We start from the raw sequence: 26,039 nt of genomic DNA, 5'->3' as shown, positions 1-26,039 counted from the left end.
GGCTGCCCAAGGATACCAGGGGGAAGGGGTATATGTTGGGCAAGTGACAAGTGCTCAAAAGAGTGTAGTACATTACGGACGCTCTGAGGTTGCTTGGTAGTGAGAATGCTATGATACGCGCTAGGTACTGTTTGCCAATATGGCAAGGTGACCATGCAGTTCCTTGTAGGAAACGGAGTAAACCCCGTGTCAACGAAAACCATGCGTATGTTATGTTGAATGTGCCATTACGCCACAATCGTCCGCATCATTAAAAGCTACATCTTAGGGTTTACCTTTCCCATTCATACACGTTGCCCGACAAGCCACAGGCAGTATCCGTGTCAAACGAAAGCCATGAATGAGGCAACTGCCGTATGGACCTTCGCGGACCACCTTTTTAACCCAACGGCGGCTCCGAATGTTGCCCGTTGGAGAGTGATCGACGCTCTTAAAACCCGTGTAACATGGGAGGGCGCAATGCGGTCCATGGCGCACTTTTCCCTCAACAGATTACTATGAGCCCTTGCCAAGCCTGAGCTCAACCCACCATCCGGCGGAAGAGGGATGGGGCAACCCCCCCACACACACACAGTCAACACACCTCCGTGTCATGAATCAAAAGTTCATTTACACAAAATAGCTCGGGACCGGGAGGACCGCACAACGCCCACTCTACAGGGCTGAAAGTTACAGATGCCCCGTGCTCCGCCAGATTGTCGTGTCTGCATCTGCACACCGCTACCCCACTTACCAGTCAGTTCAGTAAAAAATTGCGGCCCTGATGAATTGGCCACGCCACTCAGCAATAAACCAGCCAAGACAAAGCCTAGCCTCCTGGCTCTACACCCCCATCCGCGATAGCAGTTACATACGTCCTGCACCTTGTAGTCACACCAAAGCCAAAGTACCGCAGAAACACGCACGCCAACAAGCCAATCAAATCAAGACGGCACGCAATACCTCTTTCCCTGATTCTCAATATCCTGCAAACCGCCTGATTGCCTAAGCCCACGCTTTTTCCGCCAACCGAACACGACGTCACGTTTCCGTCCGCACGGGCTTTGCTTGCGTTTTGGGCGCCTCATACGCCTTTGGCAGGTATTGTGGCCGCAAGTACTCTGTTTTGCTGATCGTTGTGCCCCGGCTCCAATGCTTGTTGGCTCTGTCTGGTCCCCATGACTGCCCGATCATCCGGTGGGCCTCGCCGCTGCCGAACCTGTAGCCAATAGCGCAAGTCCAGGCACATAGACCGTCACATAACGGAGCGCCAAACCAGAGATGGCCAGTGCCGCATGCGGAGTCCACCAGACGGTGTAAGGTACGCAATGATACAGCAGCAGGGAACCGCGCCATGAGACATAGCAGGTCACAGCGACAAATACAGCACGCGGTCGGATTCCGAAGCCAAGCTCCTTGCCGCTGCCAGCATGCCTCTCGCCCCAGGCGCTTAAACGAGGATGCGATGGGCGTGTGATCCCTATACCTGTCAGCCATCACCTGAATGCCCAATTGCGGATGGGAGCGAGCAGCTTGACAAGAGGATGTCCACAATTCAGCCGCCTTGGCCTCTACCCTTGCTGCCCCTCCGCACCTTTTTACTGTGCTTGCCATGGAGCTGAGTGGTCGGCTGTCCAGGGAGGGCGACACGGAGACACTGCGTGCGATCTTGTAATCGTACGACCCGGGCCCAAGCTGCACCTTGTAGTCGTCTGGCTTCACCCACGGCCGGGCATTGGGCGTCGAGCTCATATTGCTGCAGAGATGCAAGGCACACAGGCAGGCGAAGTTGATGAAAGCGGGGGTGGTGCGACAGTGCCCATGCCACACCCCCACCCGGGCAAAACCGAGCGCCTTGCGTCTCCTAACTCATCATCCGTCTTCATCTCCTGCACCTCAATACCTTCCCGGCAAAAGTTAACCCCAGCAGGACCCAAATAGATCCGTGGCCTCCTGACACACCTACCTGTAGACGACAGGCGAATGGACAACGGATGTGTACAAGGAACATTTATTTTTGGCCAAGTGGCAGTCCACGTCGTACACAACGTCCGGCGACTCGGTCATGAGTGGTCGGTCCGGGAAGCGCTTGTAGCGGGAACGGTGGATGGAGTAGTTGATGGCAGTCGTTCCTAGTGACTTGGCCAGGTCTACAGGAGCGTGGTCTTTAAGCCTGCGGAGGACCATCCAACGGAGGGCGAAGCCCGGTACGGTGTCGGGAGAGAGCCCCTCGTCGAGACGAGGCGGGAGGAAAAGGTCTGTGCACTATACCACCTCGGACATGCTGTTGCAACCTGTGGTATTGGAGGTGCTGCTGCAGTCCCCCTCCCCGCTTCCATGGAGCACGATGTCATGGCTCTCTATTTTGTCCCTCCGCCAGTCCAGGACCTCTCTTCTCCTTGGGCCGGGTCCGCCCTTTAGCCCTTTCTGACACTTGGGCGATTCCTTCTACCCCTTCTACCGGCTACCCCTACCGGCTAAAAAACTACTGCCCAGGGCCCCCAAAGCGGGAATACACAGCGGGTTTTCAACTCCAAATGCTAACGATGCCTTCCCGAGCTCAGTGACCCTCTGATGCACACCCTGGGTGGGGAGATTTCCGCCCAGCTCATGTCCCACTCACCTTTCCGGGTCGTAAAACACGTCCGTGACGGGCGAGCTCCAAGGCCTCGTGAAGCGCGGGACATGGCTCTCAAACACAGCTGCGTAAAACCGCCGGGAGTCTGCAACAGCAAGGCACGACAGCACGAGGGGGCCAGACACGTTGTGGGCATTTGGTTCAAGTTCAAGTGTGTGCATCCCGGTCGCCGTGCAGACAGATACATGCAGGCATGCATGCGCTGTCCGGCAGTGCACAACACACCAGCTAAGGTGGGGGAGGATGGACCAATCGCCTCTAACACGACGATGACGCAGCTGACGCGGCTGCAGTAAAGAGGCCCCGGCCGGTGCTGGCAAACCCGGCTAAGGAACCCACATGTGCCACCTGGGATGTAGGTCTCAAGAGTGGTGCAGCCACTGCTTTCGGTCATGGTCGCGACACAGCGCAGCACGGCGCGTGATCCGACGAGGGCCGGTCCATCGTCAATGCGAGTAACCCCCGAGCGCTGCCGAGAATACTGCCGCGTATAGCCGAGGTAATAGCTTGTGTGCATCCGTACGCATATGCAACTTTGTTGTGTCGTTCATCCTACACAATTCTTTTGCAGCATCCATCTGACTTTTGTGCCGTCGGACGGCTCCCTCCCAGCCCAACCACGTGTCGGTACGCTGACCGAAGTCTGCCGTGCGCCGTGGCCACGACTGCAGACCGGGCCGGTAGTTCATGCTGTCCATGCCAATAACCCACCTCTGCAACTATTTTCTACGGATTGTTTCCGTCCGGTGTCGATGTCATAGGCGCCAAAGGGGACCACTTCCCGGGGCGCCTCTGCCAGGCGTGGAGCATTCGACCTCATAACCGAGTATCGATGCGGTGACACTGCGGGCCGACAGGGGAGGCCATGAGGACGAGGCGCGGCAACATGCGCATACCTTCGGACGGCTGATACCTACCTGATACTCCTTTTGCAAGTGACATCTTGTGGCCAGCGTCCGTATCGTAGAACGCTGCAACGCGGAGAGTTTCGCCCATCATTGCGGGTATACACCTATCGCCGATGCAAATGCTTGTTTGTTTATTAATGCCTTGATTCACACCTGGTGGTGATGGCTCCTCCCATGCTTGCATGATTCAGAGTTAACCCGGTTAGCACAGCGAGGCTGAGGAACTAATCTACAGCATAAACTTTGGAGTGATAATAAGCTAGTCTTATGTATATTTGCTCATAAGGTAAATATATGGGAACTAACTATTGCTATGAAAGGTAAATTCGGTCTAAGGACAAGAAGTTACTCTTGGGCTGCCACTCTTGCACACAAACTCTTGTATAAATTCAACCTGGTGTAATTTTCCGCACTCCGTGACGAATTGCTTGAGTATAGCAACGAATGCCTGTACGGTAGGGTACGGTTTCGACGTAGCAGCTTCGCAGCTAGGGAAGCATGATACTGAAACATGATGCTATTCATGCCGATTTATCTAATTATAAATTCCTCCAAGTAATTTTTATTCAACGCTTTTGCTGCCAGTGTTCAAGTGTGTTTCTGCTGACCCAAGGGTCGGGCAATTTCCACGCGTTGTTGCGACCGATATGAGAACCGAGCCACCACAGGCGTCCTTTCCGTTCCTAAGATCCAGGTGACTTAAGCATGCTTTGAGCTGTGCTGTGTGGAAGGCAACGTGCAGAGTCTAGGTCGCCAGAGTGTTGTCCTGGATTGTGAGCCCATAGTACGTAGACAGAAGCAGACAGAAAAGGAATCAAATTCTACGAGCGCGTCTCGGCTACAATGGAGCGGGCAGTTGCCGTTGGCTCATAAAGGCACCTAGCTGGAAAGGAATCTAAACTCGGGATCAGGGCGTCAAAGCAATATCGACCGCTGGCATGGTCTCTATGATCGCAGTTTATAAAGCTTCATCCTTGCCTCCTGCCTTCCTTTTCCTGAGTGTACGGTTATGGAAACAGCAAAGGTGGAGCAGGCCAGGGATGCCCTAGTATGGAACCACCCCAAAGAAAACGGGAACCACTGGCATATTGCCCCCAAGACCAAAAAAGACCAAGAGCTCGGACATCAACACGAACAGGGCCGAAACCCCCGGAAAGTACCGGGCATTTGCATATAAGCGTATCCATCCCTCCTCCTCGTCTGCCCTAATGACAGTATGAACCTAAGGTCACGAAACGGCGAATAGCCAAAACAGAACGCAGTTCAGTGTAATATCCATACTGAAACAGTACGACAAGTACAACGAGTAACGTCTTCGTCCAAGAACCCGCCTTCTCGCAACGAGAAGTCTACGCTTTTTCCCAGGTCTTCACCTGATGCGCACCATATCTGCCACTGTACGGCTGCAGCACGCAGTTTGCACGAGCAAAAGGCGCTTGTTCCACTATGCCCAGGACGTGGGCTCGCTCTTGCCATGTTAAGTGGCACGTACCCGCCGTGGAATAGGGCTGCGAAATGTCACATGTGTGCAGAGGCCCAGGCGCCTAGGCCTGGGAAGTTGTTATAACTTTGGTACAGCTGACATGCATCTATGGAATTGGGCTACTGGCTGACCCTGCTAGTTTGAAAGACAGCGGGTTTAAACGATGTACACCACCTCGGCTCCGAAGGCATACTGATGAGGCGGTTCACATCAGCCTTTCTGGGCATGGCTCCATGTAAAAGCTGAAGAAATGTGGACCGGACTCAGGTCGAAAAGGAAGAAGTCAGAAGAGCCTGCGGGATTACAGCTTTGCGATATCGTGCGTGAAGTGGGATGCGGGAATGAGTAATGAAGGTTGCAGTACCGGTAGTCATTGGGCGTTACTCTAACCCGCATGGGCCGCATGGACAGGGCACATGAGAAGATAGTTCTTGTATCTTTATCCTTAACGAATAACATAAGTAAACCTAGCATTCCTGACAAGCGCGCCTAGACAGCATATGCGGTTGGGTTGGGGATGTGGCCGCGCCGCTGAAGGAATCCTCCTTTGTGAAAGTTGAACATCAAGGAACTTTATCTCTACAAGCGTGGCAACTACTGACACAGATGGATGTCGACGATGAGCCCTCTGCTTCGGCAACTCCTGTGCCGTGGCTGTGCATTTTCATCAGTAGCGCAGCTGGGAATGTGACACGCCGTCATTCCTTAAGGAGAAGGTGAATGCGTTAGGCGATTAATTGTGTGCAACGATGTGGGAGTTATAAACGACTTGCCTACGTCCATCAGCTGGTTCCGGTACCTTGAAGATTCAAGTCCACTTCCTCAGCGATACCGCAAGAATGTGACAATTAAATTTGTCATGTCTTTGGAAGATCAATCTGAAGAGCTTGCATCTGAGGAGGTAGGGCGCTAGAGCAGGGCAGGAGACCTTGACGCGCTGAGCGTTGGGTGCCTCGCCATGCACACAGGTATCGCCTTCGGTCTCACCAGGGTCGCGCAATGGCCCACCCACTCAATATTGGGAAGGGTTGGACCGAGGACCATCCTGCCGCGAGTGCAGCGTGGTTTTCACGCGCATTTCATGTCCGTGCGTGCTGACACGCAGGACGACGACTAAGCGACCTATTCCCCAATGCTGCGCAACTGCTGACCCAACTACTTGCGCAGACGCAGTATGGCGATATCGTCTACGTCGATGCCCCTCAAGGCTACCAGAATTTATGGAGGAAGGTATCTAATTGACGAAGCCCCAGAGCCCCTGCCCTCCGCACCATTCGTCCATCATCCTGCAGTTGTAGAGTAATTGAAATCCAGGGGGAAAGGGTAGGAGGGAGACGGTTCCACCCGGTCGGCAGCATGGTAGCAGCGATCTGTCCTACCTGTTTGACGGCCTAACGACCTGCTGTTGCTGCTGCCGCTGCAGGCCCTGGCGTTCTTGTCTTGGCTGGAGCAACGTGCCACGGGTAACGGCGAGGAGTATCACTACGTCATGCATGCAGATGACGACAGCTTCGTTCGCCTGGATCTGCTGGTGCCGCTCCTGGTGCGACCGGCGGCTGTGGGGTGTGGCTGGTTGAAATGGAGGTTGATGATTGATGATGAGAATAGTGATGAGGCTGAGGACAGTTATGCCAAGCCAAAGGAGTCGGCAGCTACGGTAGCACCACTTGAGGGGCATAGGGTTCTCCCGTGGATGGAAGTTTATCAAAGCTGCCACTCGCGACGTGCCACGTATTCAACATTACGACAGTAGGAGTTGCCACAGCAGCAGTCCCCTGTTCCTATGGATGCGCCTCCAAATGCCTTGGTGTGATGTTGACGAGGTGATGGGGTGATGCTGATCCGGCGCCGCTGTGTTGTCGCCTGCTGCTCCTACTGCTACTGGTGCTGCTACTGCCGCTGCTTCAGATGCACTGGCCTCGTCAGCGGCTGTACTGGGGCTACATCTGGGACGGCACGGGCAACCGGGTCACGGCCCCCATCCGCAACCCGGCGAATAAGTCGTACATGCCTGAGGAGCAGGTGCGGCCTTGAGGGGAGCCCGGGACGGGCGCTGCCGGCCGCTGCCCACACTCCAATTGGCCTGGCCTGCGCCGGCGTGCTGCGGCGAATGGTTCGTCCGGTGCTCGCATTACTGCGGGTTATTGACCCGAACTGCCAGATGCACACGGAAGCGCTCCGGTGGCTCCGGGCAACCTGAGTTGGCAAGGGACGCCGGTGCCGAGGGATCATACATCATGCTGCTCGTGCACTAGATAGATACGCAGCTCCCAAAAACAACTCGTTGCACAGCTCCGGTGCATACGGGAAGCCCTCGTTACCGCCCCATCCAAGTATGTGACCACTGTATGCAGCTGCCTCGTAGGGCTCCTCGTAGGGCTCGTACTAACCGTCTTCAGGGTGCATGCGTCCGGGAGCCCCGTTCGGGGGCCCCCAGGCCGTTTCTCCCACATCACTTTGGACGTCAATCGGCAAGTAATCCTTGTTTCTTGCATCATCATCATCATCTGGTTTACTTCCCCTCCATCCTCCAGCTCGCATGAGGGATGACCCACACCACTCCGTCCCTTCACCCTTCCGTGCGGCAGTACTCGCTCGATTACTACCCGCCCTTCGCCAGCGGCTGCGGGTTCGCACTGTCCCGGGACCTTGTGAGGGCGCTGGTGGCAGCTCCGCTTCCCGATTACCGGCTGCTGGTGGGCGGCGGGATGGCCCTTGCGGGAGAGGGAGGTGTGGGGCTTGGGCTTAGCTGCGCAGGTAACGGCTGCAACACTCCATACTCCGTGCAACACGTCGGGTTTCTATTACCTCGAGGCGTGAGAAGGCTAAGCGGGTAGCGGTCGGCGCATACTTGTGTCATGGCGGTCCTGTCGCTCCTGTCCCCTCTGGCCCACACGCCCCACGTCTCCTCCCTCAGGCCCCTCCCGCGTTGCATTTCATAAAGGGGGCTGTGTCTTCCCGGTGCCCCGTACTTCCTCCCCCGGTCTGACACGGACTGACTGACGGGACTCGTGCACTGCATTCATGCACCATTGCTGATGTACGACCACTCCTCTCGCTCACTGCCTACCGGGCAGGACCCGCCCTTCGGTATTCACCTGTGCGGCCCCCCGGGACTGTGCATACTGGAGGATGGACCCGTCACGCCCGTACATGACGACCGCGTACGGCCGTACAGGCCCATCCCCATCTTCCGCCCCGATACGCTGGTGCAGCACTACCTGCGTCCCGAGGAGATGCAGCCCTTTTTCCAACAGGTGCTGAAAGAGGGTTGGGGGTTTGGTACGCCCTCTAAGGCCACCAGTAAGGGGCCGCACGTGGGATTTCTTCTCCTTTCCGGGGAGCTGTAGCCCCGGCGTCATCAAGGGAGTGCTACTGCCATGGTGCGGTTGGGCTGGATGCTTTTTTCAGTACATTTTCCTCATTCGCCCTCAGGACGTCTCGCAGCTGCTCTGCACTGTGCCGCTTGAGAGCTGCTGTATGTACATCTGGCTTCTTCGTAACTGTTTTACTCAACAAGCGAAAGTGAAGTCTTTAAAACCCACGTGTATGTGTGTGAAAAATGGGTTTTACTACACAAGGAACGGACTACAGTATGGCGGTCTAGCCGGATGGGAGCAGCGCCCCAATAGAGCCCGCGGAAGACCTGGCACGGGGGAAGTATAAGGACCGCGAGCGTAATCTCACCCAGGCGACCTTCGAAGTTCATCCCTGCTCACTGCCACATCTCACTATCGTTTTGACAGCTGCAGCTTGCTGGCGTTGCTTAACCAATCTGTATAATAGCCATCTGTTCAAATGGCCTCTCCTCCATCAAGTCTGTATCCAGAAGCCACTCACCCAAGTAGTGCTCACTGCGAACCACTTCAAAATTTGCTGCCTGCGCGCCATACACCGTGAGCACTCGACACCTTGTTGGCCCAGCACAGTTCTCCTTGCAACCTCCTTGTAACCCGGTGCTCATGATCACATGGACCGGAGCCGCATGCCGCCACTTACCCACATGGCCTCTTGCCACTACCACCCCTCTTGCCAGCCAGGCTCTGGAGGCCGCGAGTGCAGCAGCAGCAGCGACCACATGCGACCAGCAGAGCCAACACCAACACGGTGCACCTGCCCAGCTGTACGACAGCCTGGTGTCTCTGGGACTGCTGCGGCGGTGACACATGACGTGGTGTCATGCGATATGGTTGATGTTGTTACAGGGTGGTTAAGCTTCACCAGTGGCCTCCTTCCCGAGGCAGTTCCCTGCTCTCCCCTGCTAGAGGGGCACCCTAAGCCATTCACCCCATCCGACTTCAGAGTGTACTCTTTGAGTTTGGCAACTCACCACCAGCATCCAACCAAATCTAGCGGATCAACGGCGCGTCAACTTAGTTCCTGGTCAGCTCGCGAGTTGATTTTATCACGTCCTACACCGTCCACAAGATGGGGGGCCACCTCCCATTTCATCACCTCTCAAACACCCCGAGAGGTCGGCAGGCGGATTTGAACCCGGACGCGCTGGGACGCGACGGGAGCAGAAGCCAGGCCTTAACCTCTGCCAGCCGCCTGCCATGGATATGGTGCTTTGTGAAGGCATGGGGTTAAAGGTCCCTAAGCCCGCGTTCTCCGGTGCCTTGTGCGGGCTGGCCCCACAGCCCTTGGGGCTGTGTCCTTCCGTCAACAGAAATCCCAGGTGCCATGCAGGGACTGACTGTAAGGCAAACATCCCCGGCCTCGGCCGGCAAGACTCGGGGGTTGTTTACAGATACCCGCTTCCCCCACCGCCACATACACGCACACTGGCAGAGGAACATTTCGCGAGCCGCAGGCGGGGCACCAGTAAGCCATGCAGCCGGCACGGTGCCGCACCTGCATGTACCGGCATACCGGCATGTGGCGTTTATCACCTTGAAACTAATCGACGATCTGAGCATCCGCAACTTACATTAAGCTAATCATGCTGCGAAGTCGTATGGCCATCTGTTATGGCCGAGCCCATACGGACGTGATGGTACGGCAGTGGTTACAGCTCCAACAGCGTATTAGAGCGCATGGCCAGAACCTGCTTACAGTGGTCCCTGGGCTGTCTCACCCAAGCCCTCCCCCCAATCTCCCCAAGCTGTAGCCCACGAACTAGCGCCTGTCAGTGCCAACCTCCCCACCACATGCGGTAGAGGACCCCTTTCCATCCGCCTATCCAGCGTGCAACAGACTCCGTTCCAACTTCCATTGCGAACCCCCCTATATCCACTGTCTCGCTTCGGAACCGCATGGACACGTCACCACCGCATGGTCACCCAGGTACACAACCGCCGCATGTCCTCGTGCTCCCGGCCGCCCACCGACCCTATTAGCTAGCATCCCTGCTATTTCCCAGGCACCCTGGCACGCCTGAAGCAGCCCCTGGAGCCGTCCCACAAGATTCCGGGCAAGCGGTGCCAGTTCTGGGTTGGCCGGCAGCTGGAGCCTCAAGAGTGCGCACATCGTCGTCCTCCCGGGCTGCTTATGGCCTAGCTGCGCAGACGCTCCCCCCGATGTTTCCCCCGACGATGGAGGTAATGTATATAGTACTTGTCCTCTCATCTATACCATATGAATGCAAGATGACATGAACGTGGGACGGCACGGTATCCGAGGGTGCAGCCATGGGCCCTGGCGGCCGGACCATGGCCGCAGTCGACGTCGCATCGTGTAGGATGCCTGTCCAGATGCTACAGCCGCATACCTAAGCCACAGCCTCTTGTCGTGGCGCTGCTGCGTAGCTCTCCACCAGTTGCAACATCGACATCTCCTCCTCCAAAGTTGCCTGCGGGGCGGGATGCGGTCCCCATAGATGCCCCGGGAAACGCATGCAGGTTTACTGGGAGACCTGGAGGTCTATTTCCGCAGGTCTAGGTCCCACAGCAGAAAAGTCGGCTATCCCAATTCCCATCTCAAGGGACATAAGACCCCGGAAGCTAGGAGTGTAGCCGCACCTGAAGCTCGACCTTTTGCTGCTGGTTGGTGGGGACTAGCACAAGGCCCATGTGCCTTCCCTCCCTGCCGGGTGCTGTGGTCACTTGCTCAAACGTGTTACTTAGTATGATGTTTCCTTGCCTGTCTAAGCAGGTAAAGTCCCCCTCCAGAACGCGACCAGACACTAGAGTCACCTACAGCACAGGGAACACCGTGTGTGGCCGAATCGGCTAGGAACCTTCAAGGAATGCTCACAGCCATGGCAGTGCAATCGAGTAATAGTAAAACCTACCCTAAACCTCCTATACAAGAGGTTCCTAACATCCTGGACCGACTTGGGCCTAGCTCCACTTGCAGACATCTTCTACCAACTAAATTTCCTATTGGGAAAGTCCTCTTTCACAGGTCTTTCATTAATAGCCTAATAGATTAGCATGACGTATCGCTAGTGGATTGCATGATTGTCGTTGGGCGGGCGGCGGTTAAAGTACGGCAGTGCAAGTGAACTTTTAAAACGCACAGGATACACCAGCCCATATTTTTGGAAATTTCAAAATCTATGAGCTGTAACTTATGTACTCTCGCTTAGTGTAATTACGCGTTTTGTCCTTCTTGTCTGGATTGTAACCGCGGCAATGGATGGCCCAACGTGTCTAAAGGCCTGAACCATTGTGAAAATGAACTACTGGTACGCACCTATATCAGACTCTCAACCAAAGGCAGTATCAAAGTTGCCCCCCGAGCTCATCGCTGCTGTCGCAGCGCCATGGCGGTCGACGAACGAGCTGGAAGCCATCCGCGCCAAAGCGAAGACGTTGGCGCACTACGACATGGCTGGCGCGGCCCAGGACATACTTTTGTCCCGGAAGCAGCAGGAGTCAGTTGGCGCCGTTAAGGTGAAACGGGAAGGGTGGGGAAGCTTAGGGTTTTGCTGTCCACGCTGGGCCCCCACGCCAAATGACCCGAGCTTCGACAAAAAATGTTGGCCCTCAAACCCTGAAACATGATATACATCTCATTCGCCATGCCTTTTGTGCTTATAAGTGCCAGGCCGTGCTTCCCGAACGCATTTTCCTGGCCACCTGGATGCTTTTCGTGCTTCTTTCCACAATAGCTCTAAACCAGTCGTCCATGCCCGTCCTATCGAACATCCGTCTGATACGCGCGAGGGTGTTATAAATTTTTGTTGTATTCATCATTCGTCAGTCACCGAATGCGTCGTCAGCTGCGTAATCCCCTGAACACAAACCTTCGCGGTACGGCAGTCCCTCCCCTTTCCCCGCGCTCCCAAGTCCATTCCCTGTCCTTGCACTCCCCCCCCCTCCCGCTCCGCCACCTGCAACCCCTGGACCCTACACACATTCCCGCGCCTCGCACGACACAGACGGGTCATATCTGTTCCTCCCAACCCATAGAACCGCGGCTCTTGCAGACACTTGCCCTTGTGTGCGTGCAACTGTCCTCCCCGCGGCGAAGGCTTTGCGGCGGGGTCAGTCTCACGTGCAGGTGCAGACGGACTCCGCCGCGCTGGATGCCCTCACCGCTGTGGACAACATGTGGAACGTGCACCTGGACCAGCTACGGAGAGAAGCCTTTGCGGCAGTGCGGGAGCTGCAAGAGAAACACGAAGAGGCGTTAAACAAGATGAGGCTTGAACAGGTACCATATGGGTCGGGTGTGCAGTGCAAATAGCTTGTTGGAGTTGACTGACTGAAGGAATGGGGGGTTTGCACCTCGGGCTCTGATGTGCAAAACAATGGCTGGGTTTCCTCTACCAGGAGAGCGGTGCAGGGGAGGGCTAGGGAACTGGGACGGCAGAGGAGGTGGGGTTGCATGTCTGCTCAGCAGCACGTATGCATGCGGCTCCCAGATTCGGCAGGAAGCTGTCCCAGAAGGGGCTGCGATGCCTCAGGTTGCTTTCGGCAAGTGCCTATGGTGCCCCTACGGCTAAAGGAAGCTGCGTGCCGGATTGCTTTCCGCTTGCACTGCATGTCGGGTTCGCGACGATGACGGCAGACAAGACAAGAGCATAACTATTTTTGATGTATGGGGGTGCTGGCGGGCTGGTGCTGTTACGGGTGCTCGCAGGTGGCCAAGGCACGGGACGCGGGCATTCGCCCTGAGCGGCGAAACAAGGAGTTGCTCAACTTACGCCGCAGCGAGTCCGTGCTGGCGTCGAATAACAACTTCCATGAAGCGGCCAAGGTGAGAGCAAGGATCACATGCTTCGGCCCCCTCGCGCTCACCTCCGTGCTCTTCACATCTAACCCTGCAACCAGATGCAACCCTTAATGGAAGTACTGTGAACGTGCGTTGCCTGGCCGCCATTTCGACCCACGACGTCAGGTGAAGGCCCACGCGGACGAGCTGGCTAACTCCGAGGCCTGCAGTGCGCACATGTCTTGGCTGCTCAAATGTCACAGCGCGCAGGAGCGGCTGCTGGCGAAGCAGCATCGGGAGTTGGAGGTGCTACAGGGACGATTGGACGTGCGGCTACGAGACGTGGAGGCGGCACGGAACGTCGATTTGCAGAAGCTGCAGCGGAAGATTAAGGTACGTACCGGCGGGCGCTATGGATTGAGTGCGTGTGGCCGTGTGTGCGTGGGTTGGGTGTTATGTACGGGTCTGGGTCCAGTTATGATGCTGTTTGCATAGAGCACCGGGGTTGCGCTCGAAGAAGTTGCTGGGTTTGTTTAGGCACGCGGCTAAGCGCAGGCCGATGTCAAAACATTACTTTTACACACATTATGCCCGATGTTTGTTCTGTAAGGTTTTGGAAAGCTCGGGGATGGAGTTATTTGGACCCGGCATTTTAGGACCACAAGTGGCGCATTTTCCTCTGTAGTCTTGCAGTACGACAAATCCGAATACCACCACCTTCCAAAGTCGTCACATCATGGCGCTACCTGCCGCTGCTGTATTCTCGGACATACTGCCCGGTGGTTGCCTTGGCTGACGAAGACTAACTAATTTGGAAATGGCTGGACTTGCCCCTTTTGCAGGCCACATCTTCGCAGCAGCAACGCAGTTTTGCCCGGGAACGCCATTTCCTGGCATCGGCCCTCCATGGCGACATGCTGAACACCATCACCACGCGGCCGGGCAGGACCCTTGCACACGCGCTGCCCACCTTGGCGGAAATGGCGGCCCCAAAGCAGCAGCCAGAGGCCGAGCAGGCGGGCAATAAGCAACCCGGGGCACCTAGCAGCGCCGGGTCACGATCAGGAAGTGTTACCAATACAACGCCTGGCACCGGGTACCTGGGGCCGAGCAGCGCGTCTCCGCGCGGTGGTGCTGCGAGTCGGACTCGAATCGAAGGCCCTACGGCCAGCCTGGGGGTTCGATTCGCGCCCACCCCACCGCGGGAGGCATGGGCCCCTGAGGGGACGGGCGCTGAGAGCAGCAACGGTAAGGATGGCGGCAGCAGCGGTCATAGCGAAAGAAGCGCTGGTTGGGACAACGGCAGCAGGGGGACCACCAGTAATGGAAGCGGCAACGGGAGGGAGCCCGGGAGCTGGAGTAACGAAAGCCTTAATGGGGAGCCGGTGAGACGGTCACGCCCGGCTTCAGCTCCAGGGAGCAGACAGGACATTGGCTCTGAGCCGAATGGTGGGCCGCCATCGGCTGCTGTTGGATCGGGAACTACAGCAGCCGCAACCGGCAGCGGCAGCTCAGCGCTAACGGAGCAGGCAGTGCGAGCGATGAACCAGGCTCAGGGCGTTCGGCTGACGGATGGCCAACGTGGAGCTAGCTCCCTCCAGTCATCTTCTTTTAAGTCCAACAAGCCGTACGCAGCTGGGGTATCCATGCGGGCCATAGCGCGACCCCTGTAACCTGCCTGGGCATCTAAATGTGGACGGGTGAACTGGCGGGGGCCAACATACAACTGAGCTGTTGGGAGGAGTGTAGAACTCAGGTGCCCGCGGGTTCAATGAATTGCGCATCTGATAACGTGTGGATAAACACGTGTAACTATCTCCTGCCTGGAGTGAAATCGGCGTACATATGTTCTTACATTTAAAGTACTAAATATCCCATCATTTCGTTACAAAGCCATGCTCAGGTTGGTAGAAGAGCTGCGTTCAAGCAAGCCATGAAGGACATGCAAGTCCTGGCCGTGCCCGTACTCTGTCCAAGCATAGCAGCCGCTGCCACGTTTTCCTATACGTCCCAAGGAGACCCCATGATGCTTGTCTATTGCCACGAAAAGCGTTCGCAATGCAGGCGTTCATTTGAATACATTAAATCCCGTTCGCAACCGTTCCAACACCCCGGTCAAACTCAACATGTCATCCAACTTTGCAAAGCAGGTCCCAAACGCAAGTTGGAAACCCTACGCGCCCTTTCATAAATCCATTAAGTTTGATCCTCCGCATCGCCAGCCCCGGCCGCTTTCCCGTTTGCTGCTTCGGCCGCCTGGCTGTCAGCAACATCTGCCTCCTTCGGTTTGTCCGGTTCCGTGGCGTCAGCGGTTGGCGCTTCGGCGTCCTCTGGCTGAGCACTCTCGGGATGAGCTGCATCATCAGCTACGGCCTCCTTGGCCTCTGGCTCGGCATCCTCCGGCTCAGCCGCTGGCTCGGCATCCTCCGGCTCAGCCGCTGGTTCGGCGTCAACCGCACCCGATGCCTTGTAGGACAACACCGTATCAAAACAAGGGTTAGAGGTGAAGAGAAGTTAGCAAGTGGCTCACCGCTTCTGCAGTGGCACTAGTGCAAATGAAAGTCCAACTGATATGCTTGAGAAACTGTGTTTTAACATTCTACCAAAAAACACTTTAGCACACGGATAATCGCTAGGTGTGTACAGCGCAGACATCCCTGATAAGAAGGCAAGAAAGCTCCCACCTGCTCTGCATCGATGGCGTCCGCATCACCCGACCCCTCCTCCGGCACATCGCTCTTCTGCTTCTTCAAGGGTGGCGCGGTGTCCCCCGCGACTGCCTCCTCAACACCTTCACCGGTACCCTCGTCCCCTGCCTCCTCTGGTGCCGCAGCCTTCGTCGCCTTGGCGTACTCGAACGCGAAGCGCTTTATGAGCGCCTTCTTCTTTGACAAGTCCACTCCAAACTTTTCCGCAAGCTGCTTTCGCAGGATCTTTACGGTGATTTGGTCGACATCGGACACTGCACAGCATGGAATAGCGCCACGGCTTACGATGACCCTGATAAATAACCAGGAATTACACCACACAGGACGCCGCAACTTTCCTCAAGGCGCAAAAGACATGAATTCGTGCACTAACCTTTGAGCAGCTCCATGGCAGCCTCCTTAATCTCCTCATCACTTGGAAGCTCAATGCTGCTGTCGGCCTCGTCTGCTTCCTCAGCCAGAACTGGCTCCGCTGCCTCTTCTTCACCCGCCTTGCGCTGTAGCGTGCCACGGGACGTGTAAGCCAGAACACCACACGGTCAGATCCTCACAGACGCGTCAGCTTTCTCACCTTCCTGCCGGACGCCCTCCGCGATGGGGTCTTTTCCGTCGCCTTCTTCGCCAGTCCGACATCAGCTTTCTTAGCACGCTTCTTGGGTTGCTCCTCTGGCTCGGGTGCCTCCTCCTCTTCCTCCTCGGCCTCCTCTTCCTCCGAAGCCGCCTCCCCCGGCTCCTCGTCAGACTCTGCCTTTTTGGTGCGCTTCTTCTTCCCAGACTGCATGCGGCAGGCCAGACAAGCAACACCAGCCGTTTACCACGGCTTTCATAGAGGTCGACACTCAAAGCAGTGACTGGCCAGTTTCACCAAACAAAAATACAGGACAGGCCTCTTCCATAGATGCAGGCTCTATAAATGTCGTACCTCTTGAGCGCCCTCTGACTTCTTGGCACCCTTGGCTGCCGACTTCGGCGTCTTGCTCTTTTGCTCTTTCTCCTTTTTAGCTTTGACAGCGTCCTTCTTCTTGAGGGCCTTAAACACGTATTGCACAATAGGGGGACTGGTGTGAAGGTTCAACAAAGGACACACGATGCACAGGCTGATAAATGCAAGAAATTGCAACTGCCCCTCGCTTCATCACGCTCAGAGGATACACCAATGCAAAATCGACCCAGTAAAACGCGAGCTTCATCGTGACTATGCCCCAACCCTCGGCCAAGATCTGTTGTTCGTTAAGGACAACCTGAAGCACGCATTTCACAAACATACCTCCGCCGCCAAATCCTTCTCGGACAGCTTCTTCGGCTCCTCCAAGAACTTTAGCAGCCTCTCCACCTTGGCTTCCTGATACACCAACATCCGAAACACTCGGCGTCATTAACCACGAAGTGGAAACTTGCACCATCCCGAGCCCAAAGCACGTTGCAAGGCTATGGGTGTACATGCTCTGGCTTTGCCGAGGCATGGCCAGACGTACACAAGGATGCGGCCTGTGTGCATGTGCTGCACGGGCTGGGACACTGTATCGCTCCTACCTTCTTTCCCTCGTCGCCATTCCCACGGGGCAGTTCGAAGACGTCCAGAGCGCCGTTCAGCAGCGCTACGGGTAGCAACGATACATCAAAACCCTCATGTTACCATCCATCAGTGTACCGGAGAACTTGTAACTGCCACTGGTTTGTTCAAATTGGGGCTTAGTAGCTCTTTGCAAACCACTTACGGATCGTCCACTTGCCCAGCCGCTCCTGAAGCTTCTCGAGTTCCTTCTCCTGATGGTCCAAGAGGTCAGTCAAAACGCATAAGGAGCGCGAAGGGGGTTTCGCCGCGAAAACTTAGCGCAGCGGCACACAGCCTTTTCACAGCCGCTGCTGCACACGGGGACAAGTATGACAGCTGCTGGAAACACCTCAGCGTCCCGGCACCGCACCTTTTCGTCGTCATCAAAACTCAAGCCGGAGAACTCGTACAAGTTCTTCTTGCGGCGGTGCGACTGCAAAGGACAGTGACGGCAAAGCTAAAAAGTAGCACTCTTTGTGCACGGGCCCCGACCCCGCCTCAAACTCACCGTCCCCGGGCGCTTAAAAAGCAGGTTGTGCAAGCTTGTCACAAGTTCGTCATCGGTCTTTAGCTTCCCCAGAAGGTAATGGACTGTTGGGCGTATGAGCACTCAGTGCACTCCAAAACCGCAGAAGGCTTACTAGTCAGCTTACCATTGGGAATGTCGCCAAGCTTTGTTCCTTTGCCCTATTAGACGCAAGATAATTGCAAGGGCGGGCGACTTGCGTTGACCGACGCATCCGACTCTCAATACGCGTTTGGTAGACAGCTCACCGCTTTAATCACGAATTCCGGCTTCTCCTTGACCTCCACTTGGAAGTGCTCCGCTTTCTTGCGCTGACGCGGCCCCGAAAGCACTGAGGAGGTGTCTAGCCCCCCCAGACTCTTCTTCCTAGCCGACGCGGTTCGGTCCTCGTGCTTTGACACCTCTTCAGTGGCCTTTGCTACCTCTACCTCAGCGGGCTTATCATCCGCCATTTCTGGACCCTAGTTGGTTAGGATTGAAGTAAGCACTGGTATTTTCTGGACGGCTGAATGTTCCTTTCCCAATAGCAGCCTATCTGATTTCTCGTAGTCCTAACTTACGTATATCTATACCACGTTTTTCGCTCACATGTAAATAGTCAAAGTTTGCGATGCGGAGAATGAGCGAACGGCGCACATCAGCACGGCAGATGTTAATTAATTCAAACCATCTCCAGGCAGCTCAAGTTGGATCATACATCATCCCGCAGGCATGCACTTGTAGGCACCACCGGCGGAAGTGCACAACAACTAGGACCAGAATGCACGTAGTACACAAGAATGCGCAAAAGCCGCTATTGATGGCTCGCAAAGAACGCAATTATGATAGGTTTCTCATGGAGTATCATCAATACATATCAGATTCTAAGAGTGTTCACCTAGGGAGGGATGAGGGGAATGTTCGAGACGTCTACCTCACCTAACCAGCTTTATAGCGAATAGTCGGGCCGAAAATGTTGTAAGGAGGGATATGTTACCTTATACGGAAGCAATGTGAAATGGCGTGCATCAGTCCTTAGAACCAAGTGTTCGGGGCTGTTCGTTAGTATGGATCGAAGTGATCGCCTGTGCACAGCGTTCATGCTAGCAGTTCCGAATATACGAGTCTCGTTGCCTCGTAGTGTCGGGACCCGCCCGTGCAAGAGAAGCCTACCTGAGGTCCAGCAATTCAAAGCTACGAAATTCAGCAGCCTAATATGCCGATGCATAAAAGGCTAGAAGACATGGACATATTCCCAACGCCTTGCTCGGCAAAGGTTCAGTGTACACAACGGTGCAGACATCCTATGCAACACCTCCTTTGGTCTTGCGTTCCAAAAGGCCTACAGAGCGGCGCTGAAGTGGCAGGTGTTTACAAAGCTTATTACAATAGCTGTTGAAACCGTGACACCAACGCGCAAGCTTCCAACGCCTACGGATGGGACGCGTGAGCGTTTCTTTCCTTCGCCGACTGTCGGCAAGACGCGCATGCGAAACACGTGAAGTAGTCCTTATCCCTGAAATTATAGGCTATCTTAAGTGGTTGGCATAGTTGAATTGTGTGACTGCACGAAAAAGCAGGGCCCTGCACGACACTCCCCAAAAGGACAATAATGCCCACGATGTGTCGGCCGTGGTAAATGATATGCTCGCGCGCCATACCTTGCTGTTCTTTCATTCAGTGTAAACGGGTTGCTGCTTCCTCTGTCCCTTTTGCCAAGAGTCGTCGCGCAGCCGTCGCCAACTCCTCGCGCGTCACAATGTCCGTTCAGGAGTAAGTGGTGCCCTCGCCAGGACGGATAATCCTCAATTATCCTCACTGTGGGGATGGTAGCGCTCGCCCTTGCATGCTCGCGGTTCCCTCGGAAGCATCCGGCATTGGGTCACCTCCGCGCGCTGTGTTGCCGCACAGGTACATTGAGAAGCATGGCCTAGAGAAGAAGGTGGAGGAGGTTCTGAATCTCTGTGTTAAGGAGAAGCCCGAGGAGCCCTTGTCTTTTATGGTGCGTTTTGATCACTAATTTGACACAGGCGTCCTGGCCAGGACGTGGTTCCGACACGTCTCTAATGCGTTATTGACCCTGTTTCTGCCATATATGATAATTTTACGCAGGCCAAGGCCCTTCAGCAGCTTTCGCCGCCGGAGATAGTTAAGGTTGTAGGCCGTCAAATCATCGACTCCCGCGGCAACCCTACCGTGGAGGCGGATGTGTTTACTCGCAAGGGCATGTTCCGTGCTGCTGTCCCTAGTGGTGCCTCGACTGGTGTTCACGAGGCTGTGGAGCTCCGGGACGGGGACAAGTCCAAGTAGGTGCAATCGGCATGGATATTTACCCGAAACCCAAATCGCCCGCTGACCTCGCATGCGCTTAATTCCAGGTACCTCGGCAAGGGTGTGTCAAAGGCTGTTGAGAACATCAACGCGATTATCGCACCGGCGCTCAAGGTGAGGTTGTCGTCCTCTTTGCCTTCGGTAGCTGCTGCCATTAGGTATTTCCGCGTCCCGCGTGCCCACCGCCTTACCACGTCGTGCGTTACACCGCTGTAATTCTTGTCGGGCAGGGTATGGATCCAACCAATCAAACTGAGATTGATAACAAGATGAAGGAGCTGGATGGCACGGACAACAAGGGCAAGTTGGGTGCTAATGCTATTCTGGCCGTCTCGATTGCTGTCTGCAAGGTAAGGAGTGTCTGGTAGGAAGATCGCAAGGTCAGGGATCGAGCCGATTAATCTATGGTAATAATTAACTGTCATTGCAGCCCTTGTTCCATCCTACGGTCTGAGATCCCCTTGACCCTGTGAATACTTCCCTTTCAGGCTGGCGCCGCTGAGAAGGGTGTGCCGCTGTACAAGCACATCGCTGACCTGGCCGGAAACGGCAAGCTGGTGAGCAATTGTGCAACGCGTCCCGTTGTGCGGTACTCATTGTCGGCTCAGGTTGGGGGTAGTGAGTGCTGTAACCTTGTAATGAGTGGATACGCTTCACTTGGCCATCAGTGTTACCTGTGTGGATCCTACTAGTCGCCTGCAGATCATGACTGGCTTCAAATCTTTCTTGGTCGTAAAGTTCAATTAATTCTCCCAATCCGTTTCCCAATTCGTCTCTTAATGCCTGTGGTCATGCGAATTCACTCGCCGCGTCCGTGGTCTTGCAGATCCTCCCTGTCCCCTCCTTCAACATCATCAACGGTGGCAGCCACGCCGGAAACGCGCTGGCCATGCAGGAGTTTATGATTCTGCCAGTCGGGTGAGGGGAATATTCTCTACTGTTGCTTCGTTGTCGGGTCACCGCGTTAATTAGGTCTACCACGTGGTAAATAGTATCTGATTTGCTACGGCACAGCCTTCTGTGTAATGGAGCAAAGTAGTCGTCCTTCGGTAATTGAACAACGATGTGGTCTGCGGGTTTTCAATAGCACACTATGGCGCGTCCGATGAATATTGGTTTAGTTTCATTTCGCTGTGTACCTGGAATTAACGACATGTGTTCCAACACCGAAGCCAGTGCTCCGGGTGTATGGAAGCTAGACAGACGGGCCGCCATCTGCAGTGCATGCATCGCTGATAGTCTTGTAGTTTCGTGCACATTGAGCAGCCATTTGAGAGAAGTGAGTAGGTGTCCAGTGTCAACATGGCCATCTAGCCGCTTACCCACTCACAATCACGACGTCACATGTTGGACACTGCTCATGGGACCCTTAATTATGTTTTGTGGTTCTTTCTTTTGCAGTGCCTCAAGCTTCGCGGAGGCCATGCGCATGGGCTGCGAAGTCTATCACGCTCTGAAGGGCCTGATCAAGTCTAAGTACGGTAAGCGGATTTAGAAGCTGTATGCACTATGAAATCCAAGGCGCGTATTGAATTGGCGCTGTCGGTGGGAGCTAGAGGTGTGCCATGTACGGGTTCATGGAGGGGTGGAGCATGCTGGAAAATGTCCTGGACCATAAGGCCGCAGTGCGAAGCTCTACATGTTGGTTTTCCAAGGCATGGCTGTTGTGGCGAAAGATTTTATGTAGCGTTCAACACTGGGAATTGGGTCTAGTACTCGGCGCGTCGTGTTTAAAGCCTGTGAGCTCTTACCTACGTCACATACCCTAACTCTCTTATCCAATATATCCTGACACTCAGGCCAGGACGCGTGTAACGTGGGTGATGAGGGTGGCTTTGCGCCCAACATCGGCTCCAATGAGGAGGGTCTCAACCTCGTCAACGAGGCCATCGAGAAGGCCGGGTACACCGGCAAGGTTAGCCTTGATAGACTATGGGCACGGGTCGCGGGGCTTGCGGTGATGGGTGCTCTATGTAATGTACGTAGGTGAATGTAAGGGTGTGTCAGGGTTGCGTCCTTTTTCAACCGTCTTTTAGGATGATTAAGTACTTCAATCCGCTCAGATTGTATCAGCAGCTCAGGTCCTTTCGCGGCGATATGCGGTATCGTTTGGCAGGTGTGGCAGTTTCCTTTTGACAGAGCTTTTGATCAAGCATGCATGGGGTGTGGTTGCACAGGTCAAGATCGGAATGGACGTTGCGTCGTCCGAGTTTTACACCGAGGACGGCATGTACGATCTGGATTTCAAGAACCAGCCGAACGACGGTTCCCAAAAGAAGACGAAGTAAGTATAGTTGACCACGCCGTGCACGTGGCTAGGACAGCGAGTCCATTGGGTATCCTGTCTACCGAATATTTGCTGCTAGATTTCATGGGGTGACGAAGTCCTCAAAGGCTTAGTTAAGTTCTTCTGAGTTGGGAGGTTTGCGCATTCATGTACCCTCCAGGTGGAGTAGGGTGATGCACGTTTGCCCTGTCTGTGTCCCATCTGGCGCTGGCGGCTAGCTTTGCGTCATTCTTTTTGTCCTGAGCCGTATGGCACTCCTGACTGGGTTCCCCGTAGGGAGCAGATGTTGGAGCTGTACAAGGAGTTCTGCCACAAATATCCGATCGTAACTATTGAGGACCCCTTCGAGCAGGACGACTGGGAGCCGTGCGGCAAGCTCACTGCAGAGAGCATCTGCCAGGTGTGTGCCTGGTCGGTTGTCAATCTTTTGGCGCTCAAGGTAGAGGTGCCAGGCAGCCTACAAGCCAAGTCTGCGTCTGCGAACTTGATTTGCTTTGTTCCCTATCCTGTGTTCCCAACAGGCCCTTCCACGTGGGCATAGCTAGCTGCTGCCCTGCCCATCATGGTCTCTCCCTCTTGCGACCTGCTGGTTCGCCACAATGGCGTGTTCGCATTGTATTGCAGGTTGTGGGTGATGACATTCTGGTAACCAACCCGGTCCGTGTTAAGAAGGCCATTGAAGCTAAGGCGGTCAATGCTCTGCTGCTCAAGGTCAACCAAATCGGTACGGTCACCGAGTCCATCGAGGCTGTTCGCATCTCCAAGGAGGCTGGCTGGGGTGTCATGACGAGCCATCGGTACGTGTGCTCCGGGCTGGGGAAGACAACATGGTCCATATGACCTTGCATATCTGCAAAGCTCGCGTGTTGATATGTCCGGCGTCCAGGCGCCTGTCATGCACAATTACAGCTAAATGGGTCCGAGCAACTCTCGTCCTGCCTTAATGTGTGGCTTGTTGCTGGCTCGGGGTGAGGTGCATAATCTCATAGGCTGGTGTTTACTCGCACGAAGGAATGAGACTGTATCATAGCTTCGCATTTGTCCACGTGCGCTGCAGGTCCGGTGAGACGGAGGACGCGTTTATTGCAGACCTGGCTGTCGGTCTGGCAACCGGCCAGATTAAGACCGGCGCGCCATGCCGCTCTGAGCGCAATGCTAAGTACAACCAGCTGCTGCGCATCGAGGAGGAACTGGGTCCGGATGCCGTGTACGCTGGCGAGCAATGGCGCCACATCGCCTGGTGAAGGGAAAGGATGCGATTTTGACACGGCAGGCTTGGCACCTCGTGTCCAAGAAGATTATTTTCGGGACTGTCCGCATGAAGAGATACGAAGAGACTCATGAAATTTACGCCAAGAACGAAGCTGGTTCTGTCGGGTGTAGATCGATAGTCGGATGTCTCCAAACCAGGAGATTACCTTCACAACGGCATTGTTCCGTTGCCGTGCATCTTAAGCACTCAGGCTGTTGTGGTTACGGCGATGAAGCAGAGGAATTAGGAACTATACACTTAAATACTATACCATTAGTGCAACGTCCATGAATGAAATGGTGCGTTTGCACGAGGACAAATATGTAAAAAGATAATAAAACTGACTCGTCATTCAAAATTATAATACAATATTCCATAACATGCATCGTTACGAAAACTCTAATAATGTTATCTACACTGCCCCCCGATCATAAATAAACCGTAATCCAAGCTGTTCTCATTCGTTTACTTGTAGACACGTTGCATTTTCAAGCAGCGAAAACAGCAACGTTATTGTCAGGTAAAGATCGTACTTGCTCTCGAGTCGCAACACTCTGCTGTCAAAAGTCAAGGCACGAATTCAAAGCCTCGTGTACATAGCTCAACGCTGCCATTATATTCGGGCTGCTGCCAAAGCCTCCCGAGTGTACATAGCTATTACGTCCAGATCCGTTGCGGTGTTGGTATTATTAAGCGTATCAGATGATCCAGATCCAAGGGTCAAGGCCAGGACCGGCAAATTAGATTTGCTACTACTTCGCCCAGGACGATGACGCGTTGTTGCCGTCAGGCCCGAGGGCAATTCCTGAAGCTCCGTCGTCAGGAATCTGCCATACCCAAAGTACGCCACCGGCTGTGGGCTGGTAGGTTGTTTCCAGGTGCACAATCTGTAGCACAGAAGGGTGAGGCATCCATGGAGGGAAACAGGCGAGCCGGTACTTATCCTGTAGGACCGACCATGTTGGAAACACTCGGACTGGGTTCCATTACCGTCACTTGCCGCCCAACACCCATACATTCCCGACGGACATCTACCTCCCAGCATGATCGCCCCGATTGTTCCGTCAGCCGTTAGTCCGTACCGTAATACTGTCCCAGCCACAGCCTGCCACTCACCTGCCCAGCGCGTCCGAGATGGGCGGCAAGCTCAGCCCCAGGCGCGCCCTCCGCCACCGGCAACAGCGTCGCAACAGTAAGCCCAGCAGCACCACCAGCAGCCCGGTACCCGCCAGCGTTGGCCATATCACCACATGCGGGTTGACGCCGCCAGCTCCCTCATCCAACACGACGACCTGCCGCTGCACGTATTGCACTTGCAGGGAGCCCCCAGTGGCCTCCTTGGTGCGTGGAAAGCTGTCGTCTGGGTTGTCCACCAGCCGATTGATCAGTGTGTCCGCATCCATCTCAGGGGAGTCTCCCGGGGTGCCGGCTGGGAATCCGCCGCTGCCAGCGCCTGTAGAGGTGCCGGAGCTGGGCCCCTGGGTGAAGGGCATGGTGGCGGAGACATTGACGAGGAAGGTGGAGGGGCTGACCTCCATCAGCCTCACACGCACCTGCGATGTGCGGGACACGTGTTGAGGGATTGGTGGGGTAGTTTGACATGAGGCCCTGCTGGCGTACGCTGGGGTTCTCGCCACAGTGGACAATAAACCTGTGGAATGTGGTCGTACGTGTGTATATGCTTTGGCTAGGGGCCACACAGCCTGAGTCACCTGTGTGAGACCCGTCTGCACCCTGCGAGACCCAACCCAACCCTCCTCTGCATCCTCCTCCCTATCCTCAGCCCTCCTCACCATTGTGGGCGGAATGCGCAGCGCCGCCGCTGTATCAGCCGCAATCAGCATCCTGAAAATTGAATCCGCGGACGCATCGGACATGCCTGTGGCTCGGGCCGCCTGCTCTGCAGAGCTGGTACCCGCGGAGATAAGCAGCACCTGGAACGACACCACCAGTGCCGTGTCGCCCTTGGAAGGCTGTGGCGGTACCACGCACTCCCGGGCACCGTCCATTAGAGAGGTGGTGCCCAAGGGACATACGGTGCACACGGTGGAGCCGGAGCGAGGGGCATAGCTGCCAGCGTAGCACGGCCTGCAGCGGCACGTATGGACAAGGAAGGCCGGGGGGACGAGGTGGGGTGCGACGGAGAGGACGGATGAAGAGTACCATAATTTGCAGGTACAATATGAAGCCACGAGGTGGTCATAGATCTGTATATGGGCTCATTTGAAGATGTTTATGCTTTGAAGCGTCAGCAGGATAAACCCAATAAATATGAAGCTGTGTGCCCCCAAAC

General features: G+C 55.2%; 6 protein-coding genes across 6 annotated transcripts; 3 read left to right on the top strand and 3 right to left on the bottom strand.

Annotated features, from left to right (window-relative positions):
- Positions 1 to 471: 471 nt before the first annotated feature.
- On the bottom strand, positions 472 to 3,910 carry VOLCADRAFT_103722 (uncharacterized protein). Its single transcript, XM_002947898.1, has 7 exons — positions 3,679 to 3,910; positions 3,535 to 3,588; positions 3,329 to 3,460; positions 2,603 to 2,702; positions 1,946 to 2,152; positions 1,574 to 1,735; positions 472 to 1,198 (listed from the first exon to the last, which is right to left on the bottom strand). Exons 1-7 carry the CDS (start codon positions 3,707 to 3,709, stop codon positions 1,021 to 1,023), a joined length of 864 nt encoding a protein of 287 aa, XP_002947944.1. The 5' UTR covers positions 3,710 to 3,910; the 3' UTR covers positions 472 to 1,020.
- Positions 3,911 to 5,867: 1,957 nt separating this feature from the next.
- On the top strand, positions 5,868 to 9,171 carry VOLCADRAFT_116659 (uncharacterized protein; the record flags this gene model as incomplete). The annotated part of the gene is made up of 7 exons (XM_002948048.1): positions 5,868 to 5,909; positions 6,176 to 6,238; positions 6,432 to 6,551; positions 6,917 to 7,030; positions 7,597 to 7,704; positions 8,086 to 8,265; positions 9,049 to 9,171. 7 exons carry the CDS (start codon positions 5,868 to 5,870, stop codon positions 9,169 to 9,171), a joined length of 750 nt encoding a protein of 249 aa, XP_002948094.1.
- Positions 9,172 to 10,718: 1,547 nt separating this feature from the next.
- On the bottom strand, positions 10,719 to 11,309 carry VOLCADRAFT_116657 (uncharacterized protein; the record flags this gene model as incomplete). Its single annotated transcript, XM_002947897.1, has 3 exons — positions 10,719 to 10,799; positions 10,969 to 11,142; positions 11,241 to 11,309. The coding sequence occupies 3 exons, from the start codon at positions 11,307 to 11,309 to the stop codon at positions 10,719 to 10,721; spliced, it is 324 nt and encodes a 107-aa protein (XP_002947943.1).
- Positions 11,310 to 11,625: 316 nt separating this feature from the next.
- On the top strand, positions 11,626 to 14,931 carry VOLCADRAFT_103721 (uncharacterized protein; the record flags this gene model as incomplete). Its single annotated transcript, XM_002948047.1, has 6 exons — positions 11,626 to 11,844; positions 12,425 to 12,607; positions 13,037 to 13,153; positions 13,295 to 13,501; positions 13,951 to 14,356; positions 14,519 to 14,931. 6 exons carry the CDS (start codon positions 11,626 to 11,628, stop codon positions 14,779 to 14,781), a joined length of 1,395 nt encoding a protein of 464 aa, XP_002948093.1. The 3' UTR covers positions 14,782 to 14,931.
- A 48-nt stretch (positions 14,932 to 14,979) lies between these two features.
- On the bottom strand, positions 14,980 to 18,349 carry VOLCADRAFT_120551 (uncharacterized protein; the record flags this gene model as incomplete). Its single annotated transcript, XM_002947896.1, has 12 exons — positions 14,980 to 15,574; positions 15,793 to 16,070; positions 16,190 to 16,313; positions 16,388 to 16,591; positions 16,739 to 16,846; positions 17,084 to 17,158; positions 17,350 to 17,414; positions 17,535 to 17,583; positions 17,742 to 17,804; positions 17,880 to 17,962; positions 18,025 to 18,058; positions 18,146 to 18,349. 12 exons carry the CDS (start codon positions 18,347 to 18,349, stop codon positions 15,305 to 15,307), a joined length of 1,557 nt encoding a protein of 518 aa, XP_002947942.1. The 3' UTR covers positions 14,980 to 15,304.
- Positions 18,350 to 19,523: 1,174 nt separating this feature from the next.
- VOLCADRAFT_79991 (uncharacterized protein) lies at positions 19,524 to 24,636 on the top strand. The gene is made up of 13 exons (XM_002948046.1): positions 19,524 to 19,649; positions 19,788 to 19,878; positions 19,989 to 20,182; positions 20,255 to 20,321; positions 20,438 to 20,557; positions 20,696 to 20,764; positions 21,034 to 21,125; positions 21,609 to 21,688; positions 22,007 to 22,122; positions 22,385 to 22,491; positions 22,771 to 22,894; positions 23,119 to 23,291; positions 23,552 to 24,636. Exons 1-13 carry the CDS (start codon positions 19,636 to 19,638, stop codon positions 23,736 to 23,738), a joined length of 1,434 nt encoding a protein of 477 aa, XP_002948092.1. The 5' UTR covers positions 19,524 to 19,635; the 3' UTR covers positions 23,739 to 24,636.
- Positions 24,637 to 26,039: the final 1,403 nt, after the last annotated feature.

This window comes from Volvox carteri (assembly GCF_000143455.1).
Source record: "Volvox carteri f. nagariensis unplaced genomic scaffold VOLCAscaffold_8, whole genome shotgun sequence".
NCBI classification, from domain to species: domain Eukaryota; kingdom Viridiplantae; phylum Chlorophyta; class Chlorophyceae; order Chlamydomonadales; family Volvocaceae; genus Volvox; species Volvox carteri.
Note: the sequence above shows the minus strand (reverse complement) of the source record. Positions and strands in the feature narration are given on the sequence as shown.

Excerpts from the sequence above, each read along its gene's own strand:
- VOLCADRAFT_103722 (XM_002947898.1), bottom strand. The coding sequence starts at position 3,709 with ATGCAAGCATGGGAGGAGCCATCACCACCAG. Across the intron at positions 1,736-1,945 it reads CATTCGCCTGTCGTCTACAG|CAATATGAGCTCGACGCCCA; the intron begins GTAGGTGTGTCA and ends GCATCTCTGCAG. Across the intron at positions 1,199-1,573 it reads ATGGCAAGCACAGTAAAAAG|GTTCGGCAGCGGCGAGGCCC; the intron begins GTGCGGAGGGGC and ends TATTGGCTACAG.
- VOLCADRAFT_79991 (XM_002948046.1), top strand. Across the intron at positions 22,492-22,770 it reads GGTTCCCAAAAGAAGACGAA|GGAGCAGATGTTGGAGCTGT; the intron begins GTAAGTATAGTT and ends GGTTCCCCGTAG. Across the intron at positions 23,292-23,551 it reads GGTGTCATGACGAGCCATCG|GTCCGGTGAGACGGAGGACG; the intron begins GTACGTGTGCTC and ends CGTGCGCTGCAG.